Below are 17,174 nucleotides of genomic sequence, written 5' to 3'. Positions count from 1 at the left end.
AGATGGCCGCCGGATCCTGGATCCTGCACCTGTCCTTGAATCGGCATTTTCCATCTACTAGTGGAAATTTATTACAATGCTGTATAATGTACCGGAGAGAAAATGAATAGCACCGATGGTTTCCCGACTCGTGCACGCAACGTACAACTGATGTACCCGTACTTCGCTACGGCAGTCTACAGGCAGATCACTCTTGCGTCGCTCATTATACATGCCCCTTTTTTTGGGTTCTCCACTGCCGCGCGATGCCCGTTGCCATGGAGACGCAGAAGGCATGAACAATGCAAAATCCTGTTCTCATGCAGACAAAGTACCCACTGTTGCCTGGTTTTAACCACCCATGGGATCTAATTGTCTGAAAATGGCATCCTGCATAACATAAGGAACATTACTGTGAAGTTTCAAGTCTGTAAAATATATATACTTGAGCAAAAAAGGGGCAATTTTTGATATTTAAAGTACCCGCAAAATTTCAACGGTGATGAGGACTGCACTAACAATGAAATGGTCGTTGCCATAGAGACGAATGAAGCATCAACAAAGCAACAGCCGTTGCCATGGTGATTTCCTACCAAAAACAGGAAATTTTGATATATTACGCCCCCGAAACTCCCCTTGGGATCGGATTTCCGCAGAATCCGTTCTTAGCGAGCGTCTACATCACAAAATGAGTAACTATGCTAAATTTCAAGTCAATCGGGTGTATAGTTTTAGAGATCTCGTGATGAGTGAGTCAGTGAGTGGTATTTTGCTTATATATATATATATATATATATATATATATACACACACACACACACACACAAGTCCTTGTCAGCATTGTAACGGGAGAGGAAAAATATTGATGGTCCGAAAAATAAAAATTAGTTAAAAATAATAAAAATAATTCTAGTAATAGAAAAAAAACAAATTAAACACAGAGAGAGGGGAAAAAAAACAATAGTTTAGGTTTGCGATTTAAAGTGATAAAAAGTATTTAAATACTAATTGAACTCTTCTGAGGGTAGCTACTGATTGCTTCGTTGTTAATATCACAAGGGTATTTTTTACTTGTATGGGAAAATTAAGAATGATAAGGCATCTAGTGCGTGGCAACAATGTTAATAGGCAATATGAGATAAACTTCTAGCGCCAGCGGCATTGTCAACACACACTTCGTAATTGTACTGCATGTTGTATCTAACCCCTTCCAACGCATTTGATTCTAAATTGGACTTTTATTAAGGATCCCTAATGTTATTGATAATATAATATAGCCTATAGCCTTCCTCGATAAATGTACTATCCAACACTGAAATAATTTTTCAAATCGGACCAGTGGTTCCTGAGATTAGCGCGTTAAAACAAACAAACTCTTCAGCTTTATAATATTAGTATAGATGTTTAAAATTTTTCTTTCAAGGGAAAGTGAAACTTAAGCAAATAAATCATAAACAAAAACTAGAAGGAATTTAATTTCCAATATACCTTTGCAATGAGTATTCATTCAGAATGGTTTGAGTATATGACAGAAACTTGATGAAGTGTTACTATGAAAGTAAATGATGTCATACATATACTTTTAATTGTTTTACAGAAATGTAGACTTCATCACCCTCATGACCTACGTATTCCACAGCAGCAGTTTCGAGAAAAAAACAGGCTACAACGCCCCCCTGTTCCGCAGGCCAGACGATTTCGACCCCCTTCACAATGTGGTGAGGCAATATGTCAATGCTCAATAATTATTAATCATGGCTATTCTCATTTATTTATTTTTTTCCACCACGAAGCCTACGGATTCAACGTTATCCCAACATATTGATTATAACAATAAAAAAGTTGATATGGGGACGTTGTCGGTAGCTAACGATTCCTTCTGCCCACTCTCATTTCTTCTCTCACCACCTCTCATCTTCTCTAATGTCCATGCTGTTTACGAGACATTAATGCCTGATTAATTTATTTACACTTGGGCTTGGACATTCGCATGTGTACGTCTCTTGTTACGAAATCGATTGTCCTGAAAGTACTTTTCTATCAATGGTTTTAAAATAGGACTCATGTCGTTAGAAAAAAAATCAATAAGACAAACAACTTTAGGACAAGTGAAATTAGAACAAACGAGTTTAGGACAAATAACTTTAGGACAAACGACAGGAGGGCAAACATTATGACTAATATTTTAGGACAAATGGCATTACGACAAATCACTTCAGAACAAACGACATTACGACAAATGCTTTTAGGGGAAATGACCCTACGACAAATGACTTTAAGCCAAATGACTTTAAGACAAAGGAACTGAAGGCAAACGACAACCCCAGAAGAAAGGGCAGAGGCTGTGGCTGGCGCAGGACGGGTGCGTGGCGGCGTGGCTGGACGCGGGGGCGCCTCCCGGCAAGCTGCTGCTCGGCATGCCCCTGTCCGGACAGTCGTACGAGCTGGCCGACGAGTCGCGCGCCGGAGTGGGCGCGCCGACCGTGGGGCCCGGCCCCGCCAACCTGTCCACCGCGTTAGGCCAGGTGAGGGTCTGTGTCGTGTACTGGGGGGACGCACCACAACGCCGAAATACCACAACGCCGAAATGCCAAATTTACCACAACGCCAAATTACCACAACGCCGAAATACACTAACGCCGAAAAATTTAATTGCAGGACTGCCACAAAGGTTAGGTTAGGTTAGACTAGGTTAGGTTAGACTAGGTTAGGTTAGGTTAGGCTAGGCTAGGATAGACTAGGTTAAGTTAGGTTAGGTTATATTATGCTAGGTTTGGTTAGGTTAGGTAAGGTTAGATTTGACGGTGGTATTTCGGCGTTAAGGTAAATTTAAGCAACACACACAAATTCATTCAGTTATTATTTCGGCGTTGTATTACACAGCAGTTTTATAGCTGTCGGCATTGTGGTCAATTTTGACATTCGGCGTTATGGTATTTCGGCGTTGTGGTAACGACCCCAGATGGGTAATGGCCAGCACTGGTACCAGTACTGGTACTAGTGCTGGCTATTACCCATCTGTCACTTGCATAGCAATACGCCATGTTTGTTTACGAACACTGCTCACAGAACCACTGTGGCAAAATGATATGTAGAATATTTGTACTACTATGTCAAATTTGAGACAATCACATGACAATTCCTTCTCGTTGCTATTATTTAAAGGCTCTTTATGTTCGTTTATCACATTAATAATCTTGTTTTTCTTTTTTTGCATGGATTCTATTGCCAAATAATTTATTACTTAGTGTTATCTAAAACCGGTGAATAGTCACGGAAGTGTTCGTAGATATTTTTACGACCTATAATGTGGGGTGAACTGGTTTCGCAAGTGATAGCCCAATTAGTTTTTATTACAGTTTCATTAATTACTAATATTTAAATTAATAAAAAAATGATTGTACTTAAAAATGTCCGATCACAAAGCACTGGCACTTAAAAATTTTTATTCTCAAGTCACTCAATGTCTGTCAAGAACTGCAGTTCGCACTCCTCACTGAAGCTAGGCTCGAGAGTGGTTCGCCCTTTACCTCGCGCCTGACCACACACACAGTCTCGCGCCACTCAGTCGCCGCACTCTCACAATACAGTTGAACTCCGCGTCGCGTTACTTTTGGGGGGTCTCTGACCCTCTTCACCGATAACGTACTTCCCTTCGCTCGGAATCCACTTGGAACTCCCGCGGTGGCCGGCGTCACTGCTTAAGTACTTGAGACGCCCTTCTCGAACCGACAAGAGAAGGCGTGACGAGTCGCGGTATCCCGAGCCGACCCGACGCCCGAACAGTCGAGAAGGGTGGCGTTCATTAACGCCACTCCGCGCGGCGGCCGCGGAATTCCCAAGGCCACTCAGCGATAGATAACGGCGCCGAGGCATGACGATGCGCGGGGAGCTGTGTGGGGAGGGGGGTAGCGACGACCCTTGTAATTCGGCCAGGAACGCGATATGCGCGGCCAGGTGATATGCCCATGACGCCAGTGGTCAGGCAGGGCCGCCAGCCAGCTCCGAACCTGGTGCGTGTCGCGGTCCTGTTTGATTTCGTAACAATATTTTGACTGGCGTTATATTTTACAACTTATAGTTAATATCTGGTGACAACATTTGCAACCAGAAGCGCTACCATGATAAATTTACAGTAATAGCCCTAAACTATTAGTAATTACAGAAAACGAAATAATATTAAATAGCCAACAGAGCTTCAGAACATGACTCACGTGTTGCAGTGCCACGGAGCTTCCACAGCCGACTATTTCTTTCTAGACAAAAAAAAAGCTGTTGCAGCCACATCATACTATAAACGCACAAAGTAACTTTAAAGTTGTTAATTTCTTTGCAATTTTGGATTGTAAATAATCTAAAACAATAATGCATTATTAAGCTTTTAAGTTAACTGTGGCGGCTCCAGCATATAACATCGCGGTGATGGACCTGAGGACAGGTGAATGTGCAGCGGATAGCCATTGCCTTCTGCTGTGTTTATGCGAAGTGACAACGCAACAGTCATGTGCCCGAAAAGGAAATCTTCCACAAGTGATAATCGCTGACCAGGCCGAGAATTAAATCCGATACATTTAGTCCTACCAGCCAAAAGTCCTGACCCAGTATATATTATATGCTTAGACATTTAAGTGACACACTATGTTGATATTCAAAACACTTTTTTTTTAAGGTTTTTTGAACTTAACTGTTAGCAGAATTGGTTGGGTTATAAAACTGAACCTTATAGTTTAAAATTAAATTATACTAGCCATGTCATGGCAACATTATAAAAACACTTAGATAAATTTGTGAATTTTAGTTTGAAATTAAATTTTTCAAATAATATGAGAACTTTAACACCTAATGAATTAAAATAAATTTATTTAGATAAATAATCTCTGCATATCGTTAAGAGTCTTCACGCATTGATATTGAGTCTTTAAATAAAACGGTGTATGTATGTTTTACTCCTAGGGCGCACATTTTTACGTAAATTATTACATGTCAAAATGTTTTATAATTCCAGCGGGTAGATTTAAATAATTAAGAGACCGTTTCGAGAAAACAAGTAGTATATAATAGGGGCTACTGGATCAGGGTTCAGGGTGTGGTGCCGGAGCCGGTGTCCGCCATCTTGGATTCTGACGTCACGGCGGCCATCTTGAACGAGTGTAACGTGACAATGTGCATAACGTGACACTTTTTCGTGCGTGCAGCAGGCGTAACGGGACACAGCGTAACGGGACATAACATAACGGGACAAGTAGATCACGGCGGCCATTTTGGATCCGCCATCTTGGATCCGCCATTTTGGATGACGTCATTGTGTTCTAGAAAATTCCTGTGATGTGTTTTCCGCCATTTTGAATGATGACATCACCGTTGCAATTTTCGTTACGGTCGCCATCTTTAACTTTTTTATTTATTATCCGATTTTAACGAATTTTTTTTCTGTTCCACTGGAGGCCGCCATCTTGGATACCGACGATTCTGTTTCTGTTGTTTGTTCCTAGATAGCGCCAGCGTCGCTCTTGATTTTTTTCTGTTCCACTGGGGGCCGCCATCTTGGATACCGTCGACTTTGTTTCTGTTGTTTGTTCCTAGATAGCACCAGCGTCGCTCTTGACTTTTTTCCGTTCCACTGAGGGCCGCCATCTTGGATACCGTCGACTTTGTTTCTGTTGTTTGTTCCTAGATATAGCCAGCGTCGCTCTGTCTCATTACATAAGGTCGATGTTCCATTACCTACCATAGCTATTATGAACCTTATCGACATTTTAAATTTAATTTTTTATGAAAAATATATTGGAAACGCTGTGATTCGAACCATCGCAGCTCTGATCTCTAGGTTGGAAAACATACGCCTTTAACCGCTCGGCCATCGAGACATTTACCAGACCGAAGATTAAATAAGGTATATATAAAAATAACATGCATATTTGGACTTGTAATTTTTTTTAATTTAAAGTAATAATAGCACCACCTGTTCGAGACAGACCTACCATATTGTCATTTGGCCGCCATCTTGAAAATCCATAATTTTTATGCTAGAGATGCGGGAAAAAGTTCAAAATTCATTAAATAAATTGACAATAAATATAATGATTGATTATATCGATTCCCGTTTTTGGTTCGAAACCGTTGAGGGTAAAAACTAAAAAAAACATCAGATCCTTCCTCCACAGAAGCCACCTACAGACCGATCTACCGTCACCAATACCAAGGTTCATACATCATCAGCTGATATAACGTCACGGCGGCCATCTTGGATGGTTGTGACCTTGACCTTTGACCTTGACCTTGATATTTGACCTTGACCTTGAAATTTGACCTTGACCTTGAAATTTTACCCTGACCTTGAAATTTGACATGACCTTGAACTTTGACCTTGACCTTGAAATTTGCCTTTGAACATGAAATATGACCTTGACCTTGAAATTTGACCTTGACCTTGAAATTCGACCTTGACTTTGAAATTTGACCTTGACTTTGAAATTTGACCTTGACCTTGAAATTTGACATTGACCTTGAAATTTGACCTTGACCTTGAAATTTGACCTTGACTTTGAAATTTGACTTTGACTTTGAAATTTGACCTTCACCTTGAAATTTGACCTTGACTTTGAAATTTGACCTTGAATTTGAAATTTAACCTTCACCTTAAAATTTGACCTTGACTTTGAAGTTTGACTTTGTCCTTGTCGACCATCATGGACCCGGCATTTAATGTTCAGTAGATGCTACCAGGAGCTACCACCTGCTGGAGTACGTCATCTTGTGTGTGTACTCATATTATAGAGTACATTTCCATCTGGATAATTTCATTCTAACCCGCTACAGTGCAGTAAACATTTATTACCGAGGTGCCCCCCGCCATCTTTAAATTCGGACGCCATCTTGAAATCATGTAATAATGCAGCTAGAAAAGCGGGAAAAAATCCAAAATTCATCAAAAAAATCACTCATTAATTTACATATCGATTCGATCCGCTCCAATCCTTGGTTCGATCCTCGATCGTTGCAATAATGTTTAATTTTATGAAAAAATAATAACTTCAATAAGCCACGTTCAACATTCTTAAAGAGACTTTAAAACCTCTACTACCATCATCCTATAAGCCATCAAGACCACCATATTGAAAATTCGTAATAATTAAACTAAAAATTCAGGAAAAAGTTAAAAATTCATTAAATAAATTTGCAAACAATATACTGATTAATTAGGTCGTCTAAGGTCCTTGGCACGATCCTGGACGAAGCTAAAATAAATTTAATTTAAATACCAGAAAAGCGTAAGGTTCGAGAAATAAAACACCACAAAGTCGTTTACAAACATAATATTTATTACACAATTTCTATCCTACTACAGAATCACTTGCGAAAGCCAGCAAACTTATAAACATTTAGCTTTGCATAGACGTGCAACGACTACTTATTAGCTCCAAATGCTCCAGCAGCTCCAAATGCTCCAACAGCCTCCAAATGCTCCAACAGCCTCCAAATGGCTCCAACAGCTCCAAATGCCCCAACTACCTTTTCTTTCAACAGCTCCAATGATATTGGGCCACAATGCTACGAGTCTAAGAGACTACGAGGCTACAAGGCTACGAGTCTAAAAGGATCTAGCTGGTTCCGAGTTAAACATGGCTGAGAGACTGCATGACTAAAAGACCGCATGGCTACGAAACTAAATGTCTATGAAGCTACATGGATACAAGTCTACTCGGCTCCAACACGCAATGTACACACAGTACACACAGGAAAACGTAATGTACACACAGGAAAACGTAATGTACACACAGGAAAACGAAAAGTACACACAGGAAAACGAAAAGTACAAACAGGAAAACGAAATGTACAAACAGGAAAACGAAATGTACACACAGGAAAACGAAATGTACAAACAGGAAAACGAAATGTACAAACAGGAAAACGAAATGTACAAACAGGAAAACGAAATGTACAAACAGGAAAACGAAATGTACAAACAGGAAAACGAAATGTACAAACAGGAAAACGAAATGTACACACAGGAAAACGGAATGTACACATAGGAAATCGGAACGTACACACAGTACACACAGGAAACGGAATGATCACACATACAGTAGCGGAAACACAAGCTTATTTGGAAATCAGGATACAAGAAATAAATCATACTTTTTTTAAATATAAATAATTCATTTTATTTTTCATTAGTACACACATGACAGTTAATCAAATGATTATTGCATGTAGCCAGCGTTCCGAAGTTCTTACAGTATGGGCGATACTTCCACAATATGCAAGTAGTTTCCTCTACGAACAGATGCCACCATCAGTCTTAGCCGGTCAACCAATATTTTTGGATCTTTCCATGATGTGGAATCAATCTCTTCTGCCACCATCTTCATTGCTTGTTTATTATAAATATTATGATCTCTGGTGTCTTCCGTTTTAACACCATCCTCAGGGTTACTTTCATCATCTAGCCAGCGATCATCACAAGCTTGATCAGATTTATTTATTATAACACGACGTTTCCATCGCTTCGGTCTCAGGACACCACCACATTCTTCGATCTTGTCAGCTTTAGGTTCTGCATCACAGTCTATGCCTTTGTAAACAGCCTCAGAGTCACTGTAGCAATCACCGTAGAAGACAACGTCTTCACCCAGATTACTGCAAGAACTCAATATCGTTGATGTCGTAGTGTCTTCATCGCCTGTATGCTTCCATTTCAGGAGTCCACCATTTATACAAAGTATGGAGGATCTGCTAAATATAGGCTTGAATGTATTCTCACTTTTCACAGTGTTGATACCTTCATTAGTTTCAGTCTTCCCGATACCATCAACATCCTTCAATATTTGTTTCTCGTCACGATCGGCGTGCTAAGGCTTCCACCTTTTCTATATTCATAATATTATTTGTCTTTAAATCTCCGCGTCCGTGTCACTATCACAGATGTAAATCATCATCATAGCTGTCATCAATATTGTCATGAGCTGCATCAATATAACTCATTTTATGATATCGTTTCCACATTTCAGTTGTCAGTGATTTACCACAATCTATGATCTTGTGAGCTCCATTCTCATTTTCTGTAAAAGCCTATGAGTCCAGTTTTATTATTTAATCCTTCAACCCATCATCACAAACTCAATTAAATAATTGTAGTATATAGAAAAAAAATCATCAAAGTTCCTTTCATTTAATCTTGGGAACCGCATCATCCTTTTCCACCTATAGTGTAGTTTCTTGAGCCCAAGAGTCTTTCATTATATATACCATGCAGCCTTCTTCAAGAGATGTAGTATACCACCATTTCTACATACAAATTCATCCTATCATTAATTTGTTTACACATTAGAAAAACCTTCACGCTATTTTTACGTGTTTTATTAAATTACCACTTCGACTAAAATAATTACCACACATAGTAATTTCTACAAAGGACACTTTGTCCAAGACATTTTAACCATAATCTGTCTGAAAACAGCCATGTCCCATCTATATCACAAAGTAAACGAGGGTTAGTGGAGATAGGTCAAACAAGTGCTAGTCACTCATAGGGTAAGAACCATGTGTTCGATACCTATCTCAGTCAATGTAGCATCTATGTATTTTTATTACCTCATGTAGAAAAATATGTTCCAATGCATACGAATTTAAACTTATTCACGTACGACTAGTCAAAAGTACATAAATTCAAGCACGCCAACCGCAAAAAAAAATTCTCAATGATAGAGGCAGAGACTTCTCGATCGAGACACGCCTACCATCACCTGCAAATGAACATTGACCCCTCGCGCGGGAATTGCAAGCTTGCAGAATGCTGCGACACTCATATGTTTTGCTCAAGACATGCATACATCTCATCACTAGCCTTCCAACTCAGTACACGTAAAACTCCAGTGAAATCGTAATCCAGCATACGTAAAGTACTTGCTGGAACCACTTCAAAGTATACATCACCGAACCAGAGCATAAAATCAGCCTACGAATGTATATCTTGCTACCTACAAAAATAAATGTGTAGCACATATACGAGAGGAGTCGAACTTTACATACCATACTCAATACTCTGATAATTATAAGCGGCAAAATATTTTAAATCATGATCCCGGCTAGTATACATTTTTTTCGTGAACCCTAAATTCATGTTAGTAATCAGTACAAATGTGTGAGTAATTCGGACGAATAATCGCTTACCAAGTATCCAGAATCTTACTGTTACAGCCCAGCCAGTGCACCAGATTACTTCGAAGTGTACGCAATTGATTAACATTATTCAATTTTTTAATATCACCTCCGTAGTGTACACCAATATATGACAGGTTACGATTTAAGACCATAGATTTCCCACAAGTATGTTATGTTTATTTCGGGAGAGTAATAAATTATTATTTTAGAAATAATAAATCAAGTTCCAATCAGATTTGCTCTAATGTTGCGGTATTACCTGTACCAGCACTTTACCAAAACATCTCCCATAAAAATCTTAAGAATGCATATGGCATACTCAGACTGAAATAATTTTAGCAAAAAAAAACTGTCTTCAGCATTATTGGTAAACAAAATAATACTCACAAACAAGACAAAACGGACATTACAAATCCGACCTAAATTACGTGCCACATGTAGTTTATTACATTAAGATAAACGATGTAGGTTAAGAAAAATTAATAAAAAAATTCTTTAATTCAATAATTTATTTTAAATTGTACATGCATACACAATAAAATCTGACACTGTATGTATATATATCGTATACATTTTCTCAGTCCTTGCAACATTCATTTCTATTAAAATAAATTATTATATTTCGTTTTAAGAATGACAGAATACAACTAATTCATACAGATCACGATACATCAGATCAGGAGTGTAACACCTTAGAGGACCAGAGATGATGCTAGAAACCTATCTTTACAAAATTTATAATGTTTTTTCAAGTAAAATTTTCGTGTAACCTGTACACCGCACTTCTCACACAGAAATTTTACACGGTCAAGATTTCTTCTGCATCCATGCTTTTCATGGATGCGTGTACTTCGTAGTCGCTCAAATCGTTTACCACAGTAGCGGCACTGATACAGATATTCATCGCAATTATCATCGCTTCCTCGATGTTCAACTTGCAAATGAACTTTGCTTTTACAATGCCTAATCAAATTACTTTTGTTTGTGAAATGTACACCACATGGGTCACACGGAAATGTCACACGATTAGCGTTTCTTCTACAGACATGATTTTCATGTCTTCTTGCATGTTGACGGTATTTAAAACTTTTGTCACAGTAACAGCACCGATGTTCGTTAGTCGTTCTTGAATCACCAGTCATTGAAGTTTCCATCGAGGACGAAACGAAGTTCGTAGAGTTTTCCTGTGTAGCCAGCACCACCGGCATTAAAGTATCTCCTGCTGACGGTATCACGACTGTTGAAGTCTCCTCTTGTGATGACGTCGTCGTCGTTGCCGACGGGATCTGCACCTTCTCCGCCATAGCTGACGTCAGGGTTCCCGTAGTCGATGGTACAACATCCATCAAGTTCGTCGTTTTAGATGGTAAAGATGCTATCGAGTTCACAAGAACAGGTAATTACGCGTCTTATGCACCAGAAGAATCAAACTAGGTGATCCTTACACCGTCGTCGTCGCCAGTAACAAACTGAGCGACCTGCTGTCTAGGACTCGCTTATATACATGCACCGGTTGGAATAATACGCTAGTCAAATCAATAACCATTTACTATAATACTCGAGTCAATACATCATCCAATATTATTACTAAAAAAAATTAGGAATTTCAAGAAATAAAAGTTTAAATTATATATTGAAACAACTAATCTCTCATCCTACATACACGGTTCATTTAGACTTACTAGAAGGATTAAGAGTCTCTGAACAATGGAACTTTCAGAAACCAAACATAGTTTCAACTACTCAAATTTAAATTTTATTATGTACAGCTACACATAACCTCCAACTGACTCCAAATGTCTACAACACATTTCTAAAATAATTTATACGATACCGGGCTAGGTCCAAAGTCAATTATTTTTGTACCTCTCATCTACAGTTCAAGAGTCCTTCAGTGTTGATATAGCTACAGACAAGACATGTCCTGTACCATACATCTTCAAAGCCTTCAGAGTCGATCCTTGTTAAGCCTTATGACAAAAGTCTCCGAAACAAGAGTCCTACTCTATAAGTTTACTATACACTTTTATGCTTTTCATAGCACACATCGATAAATATCTTCGTAAATAACCCAACATATTATCAGACCACTAGCATTCGATTTATGCACATACAGTAGGACACCAACATATCCATCAACACAAGTCCATTATACATTAAGCTCCTCACTTATTTTCATCAGTCTACACTCAGCACACAAAAACTAAATGAAGTCAATTAACAACCTAGTATTTATATACATCCAGTCATTTAACAGCATACCGATGGCTAGTTAAATAATATTGACAGTGACCATGTTAGCTAAGTTTAAATTTATATAGGACCAGGGATCCATTGAACCTTCAGAACCGAGCTACACATACTCAGTGCTGGACGCAAGTTAATACTACACTCATTTGCCATCACCCATTTTCCATAATCGACTCTCTATTCGACACCCATTTTACATAATCGAAACACATTTTCCATCATCGACACACAATTCAACACTCATTTTCCATCACCAACACACAATTCAACACTCATTTTCCATCATCGAAACTCAATTCGCCACTCATTTTCCGTCTTCGACACTCAATTCAACACTCATTTTCCGTCATCGAAACTCAATTCAACACTCATTTTCCGTCATCGACACTCAATTCTACATACTCTTTCCTTCTTCAACACTCATTTTCTTTCATCTACATAAAATAAAATGTAAACTTTCCAACACCCACACACACACACACATAGATATTAAAATAGTCATCCGCAACTCAATTCTTTAATGTAGAAAACACATGAACTTTATTAGGACATGAATAACGACACATTTTAATATCAATTTTTAAAATTATATTTATATCAAAAATACAAAAGTATAAAATTTCATCAGTCAATACCCATTACTAACTTATTATATATACCCTGAAATTCTAAGTTCATCAAGAATAGTCCACGTTTCTTTGATAACTGATACAATTTCGTCATCTTGCGAAACAAGTAAAAGTCGCAACCTGTTCGTTAACACATTCGGGTCTTTCCACGATATATAATCAATTTCACTTGATGCCACCATCTTCTTCGAATGTTTGCTGAACATATTCTGAAAATCGTTGTAATAATGATAATGATAATTTGTATCATCATCATCATCAGTGCTGTTCACATCTTTATCAAACACACTGACATCTTCATCTTGCATATCCCAGTATTTCGAATTTTTTGACATTGGAGTACCATCCTTGGTATCAAGCTTACTTGCTAATTTTCCAAAAAAATATTCCAAAGTCCGTAGAAGTCTACTATAAGACGACTTGTCACTTTTTCTGGAGATGTTACTTTCATTATCTTCTACCTTACTTATATCTTCAACACCAGTTAAGCTATTTCCTTCCTCAAGACCTGGAGATATTTTAACACAATCGCTTTTAAGACTATGTAGATCAATTTCATTGTAAGACATACTGTCCCCGAGCATAGCGTCTCCATCTACGTACTTTATCTCCTGCGCGAGCTTGGCTTTACAAGTTTTATCGTGTCTTTTTAAATTCTCTCTTCGTGTCAACCGTCTTCCACACTTGCCACAAATTAGTATTTGACGGTATGGGCTTTTAACACATTCGTTCTTTTCATGTCTACGATCATTATAGATGTTATCAAAGTATTTGCTACAGTATGTACAATGTCCTTCAGATCGAGATCGATATTTGTGTATCGTACCTTCACTAGTCTGTACGTACTCCATAATGGTTGAATAGCAACTAAAGGTATTTTTTAGGTACTTCGTATTTTCATGTATGAACATTCATCAATTATTTACGAAAAAATATTTTTTTTTCTCATTTTGAAGAAAAAATCATGTTCCACGTAGTTTTACTACCCACCTTCATATTTCCTCATATGTTATGTTGTAAAAGCAACCAAAGTTGGTTGTAGGTTATGGAATGCTCACTCACGATCTCTTGAAAAAGGTGTACCTCCCTAGATCTCAAGAGGAAGAACATTGACCTTATTTAAAAAAAAATTAGTGAATAATATCATGGTCTAGCAAGAATCACAAGATAATCTATTCTCATATTAGCAACCATCATGTATCAGTTGTCTGTATAGGCAGTCAATGTTTTGTGTGGGATGCAGGATGCTCCCTTACGATCGCAACAGAAGGAGGGCTTCGCTAGAACACAAGGGGAAGGGAAATCTTCGTGTGTGATAGCGTTTCTCAGTTTTTTCATGACATAGTAATCGTCTGATTAAAGAACTTTTGTTTTTGTCTGATTTCCACCTGTTAAAATTCTTTTTTAAGTGTTGATTTGATAATATTACTTCGCAAATTTATACGAAACTCTGAATAAAATTACCTGTCATAGACACCAAGAACAATACAGTTTGTCCTTCATGTTAATGCTTATCAGCTGTCTCAAAGCATATTATTTGTCTGAGTAAGGTTATTATTTTTTAAATCCACCTCATAAAAATATTGTAAGTGGTGATTTATTGACAGAATTTCACTAATTAAATGTAACTCTGAATAGAAATGACATGACTCATTAAGTAAAAAATTCTTCATGCAGAGATAGATTTCTCACAAATAATCAGGAGCACTCGGAGAAAACCATCAGATGTCTAGCCAGGAATAATCAGAAACACTTGGAGAAAGCCATCAATATATTAACAAGTATAATCAGAAGCACTCGGAGAAAACCATAAGATGTCTAGTCAGGTATAATCTGGAGCACACGGAGAAAACCACCATAATATTGTCAAGAATAATCGGAAGCACACGGAGAAAAACACCATAATATTGACAAGAATAATCGGAAGCACACGGAGAAAACCGCCACAAGTTTTCTTTCATATCATAAAATTTCAGGAAAAAATAATAAATAAAAATTAATTAATAAAAAATTAAAAATAAAATACAAAAAATACATAAAATTCTGGCTTGTACTAGCACTATATCATTGCTCAACACTGAAAAGTTCACAAGCTAGCAGAATCTGTTTATGTATTTTTTGTATTTTATTTTTAATTTTTTATTAATTAATTTTTATTTATTATTTTTTCCTGAAATTTTATGATATGAAAGAAAACTTGTGGCGGTTTTCTCCGTGTGCTTCCGATTATTCTTGTCAATATTATGGTGTTTTTCTCCGTGTGCTTCCGATTATTCTTGACAATATTATGGTGGTTTTCTCTGTGTGCTCCAGATTATACCTGACTAGACATCTTATGGTTTTCTCCGAGTGCTTCTGATTATACTTGTTAATATATTGATGGCTTTCTCCAAGTGTTTCTGATTATTCCTGGCTAGACATCTGATGGTTTTCTCCGAGTGCTCCTGATTATTTGTGAGAAATCTATCTCTGCATGAAGAATTTTTTACTTAATGAGTCATGTCATTTCTATTCAGAGTTACATTTAATTAGTGAAATTCTGTCAATAAATCACCACTTACAATATTTTTATGAGGTGGATTTAAAAAATAATAACCTTACTCAGACAAATAATATGCTTTGAGACAGCTGATAAGCATTAACATGAAGGACAAACTGTATTGTTCTTGGTGTCTAAGACAGGTAATTTTATTCAGAGTTTCGTATAAATTTGCGAAGTAATATTATCAAATCAACACTTAAAAAAGAATTTTAACAGGTGGAAATCAGACAAAAACAAAAGTTCTTTAATCAGACGATTACTATGTCATGAAAAAACTGAGAAACTCTATCACACACGAAGATTTCCCTTCCCCTTGTGTTCTAGCGAAGCCCTCCTTCTGTTGCGATCGTAAGGGAGCATCCTGCATCCCACACAAAACATTGACTGCCTATACAGACAACTGATACATGATGGTTGCTAATATGAGAATAGATTATCTTGTGATTCTTGCTAGACCATGATATTATTCACTAATTTTTTTTTAAATAAGGTCAATGTTCTTCCTCTTGAGATCTAGGGAGGTACACCTTTTTCAAGAGATCGTGAGTGAGCATTCCATAACCTACAACCAACTTTGGTTGCTTTTACAACATAACATATGAGGAAATATGGAGGTGGGTAGTAAAACTACGTGGAACATGATTTTTTCTTCAAAATGAGAAAAAAAAATATTTTTTCGTAAATAATTGATGAATGTTCATACATGAAAATACGAAGTACCTAAAAAATACCTTTAGTTGCTATTCAACCATTATGGAGTACGTACAGACTAGTGAAGGTACGATACACAAATATCGATCTCGATCTGGAGGACATTGTACATGCTGTAGCAAATACTTTGATAACATCTATAATGCTCGTAGACATGAAAAGAACGAATGTGTTAAAAGCCCATACCGTCAAATACTAATTTGTGGCAAGTGTGGAAGACGGTTGACACGAAGAGAGAATTTAAAAAGACACGATAAAACTTGTAAAGCCAAGCTCGCGCAGGAGATAAAGTACGTAGATGGAGACGCTATGCTCGGGGACAGTATGTCTTACAATGAAATTGATCTACATAGTCTTAAAAGCGATTGTGTTAAAATATCTCCAGGTCTTGAGGAAGGAAATAGCTTAACTGGTGTTGAAGATATAAGTAAGGTAGAAGATAATGAAAGTAACATCTCCAGAAAAAGTGACAAGTCGTCTTATAGTAGACTTCTACGGACTTTGGAATATTTTTTTGGAAAATTAGCAAGTAAGCTTGATACCAAGTATGGTACTCCAATGTCAAAAAAATTCGAAATACTGGGATATGCAAGATGAAGATGTCAGTGTGTTTGATAAAGATGTGAACAGCACTGATGATGATGATGATACAAATTATCATAATCATTATTACAACGATTTTCAGAATATGTTCAGCAAACATTCGAAGAAGATGGTGGCATCAAGTGAAATTGATTATATATCGTGGAAAGACCCGAACGTGTTAACGAACAGGTTGCGACTTTTACTTGTTTCGCAAGATGACGAAATTGTATCAGTTATCAAAGAAACGTGGACTATTCTTGATGAACTTAGAATTTCAGGGTATATATAATAAGTTAGTAATGGGTATTGACTGA

At 37.4% G+C, this 17,174-nt stretch overlaps 1 protein-coding gene across 1 annotated transcript in view; it reads left to right on the top strand.

Annotated features, from left to right (window-relative positions):
* Positions 1-17,174, top strand: part of LOC134546322 (chitinase-3-like protein 1) — a 167,306-nt gene that overhangs the window by 135,105 nt on the left and 15,027 nt on the right. Inside the window, exons 6-7 of the mRNA XM_063389065.1 lie at positions 1,577-1,697; positions 2,337-2,504. Of these exons, the coding sequence (XP_063245135.1) occupies positions 1,577-1,697; positions 2,337-2,504 (289 nt within the window). The remainder of the gene's footprint in view (positions 1-1,576; positions 1,698-2,336; positions 2,505-17,174) is intronic.

The sequence above is a fragment of the Bacillus rossius genome, chromosome 1 (assembly GCF_032445375.1).
Source record: "Bacillus rossius redtenbacheri isolate Brsri chromosome 1, Brsri_v3, whole genome shotgun sequence".
Classification (NCBI taxonomy): domain Eukaryota; kingdom Metazoa; phylum Arthropoda; class Insecta; order Phasmatodea; family Bacillidae; genus Bacillus; species Bacillus rossius.
This window is presented reverse-complemented; position numbering and strand designations above follow the sequence as displayed.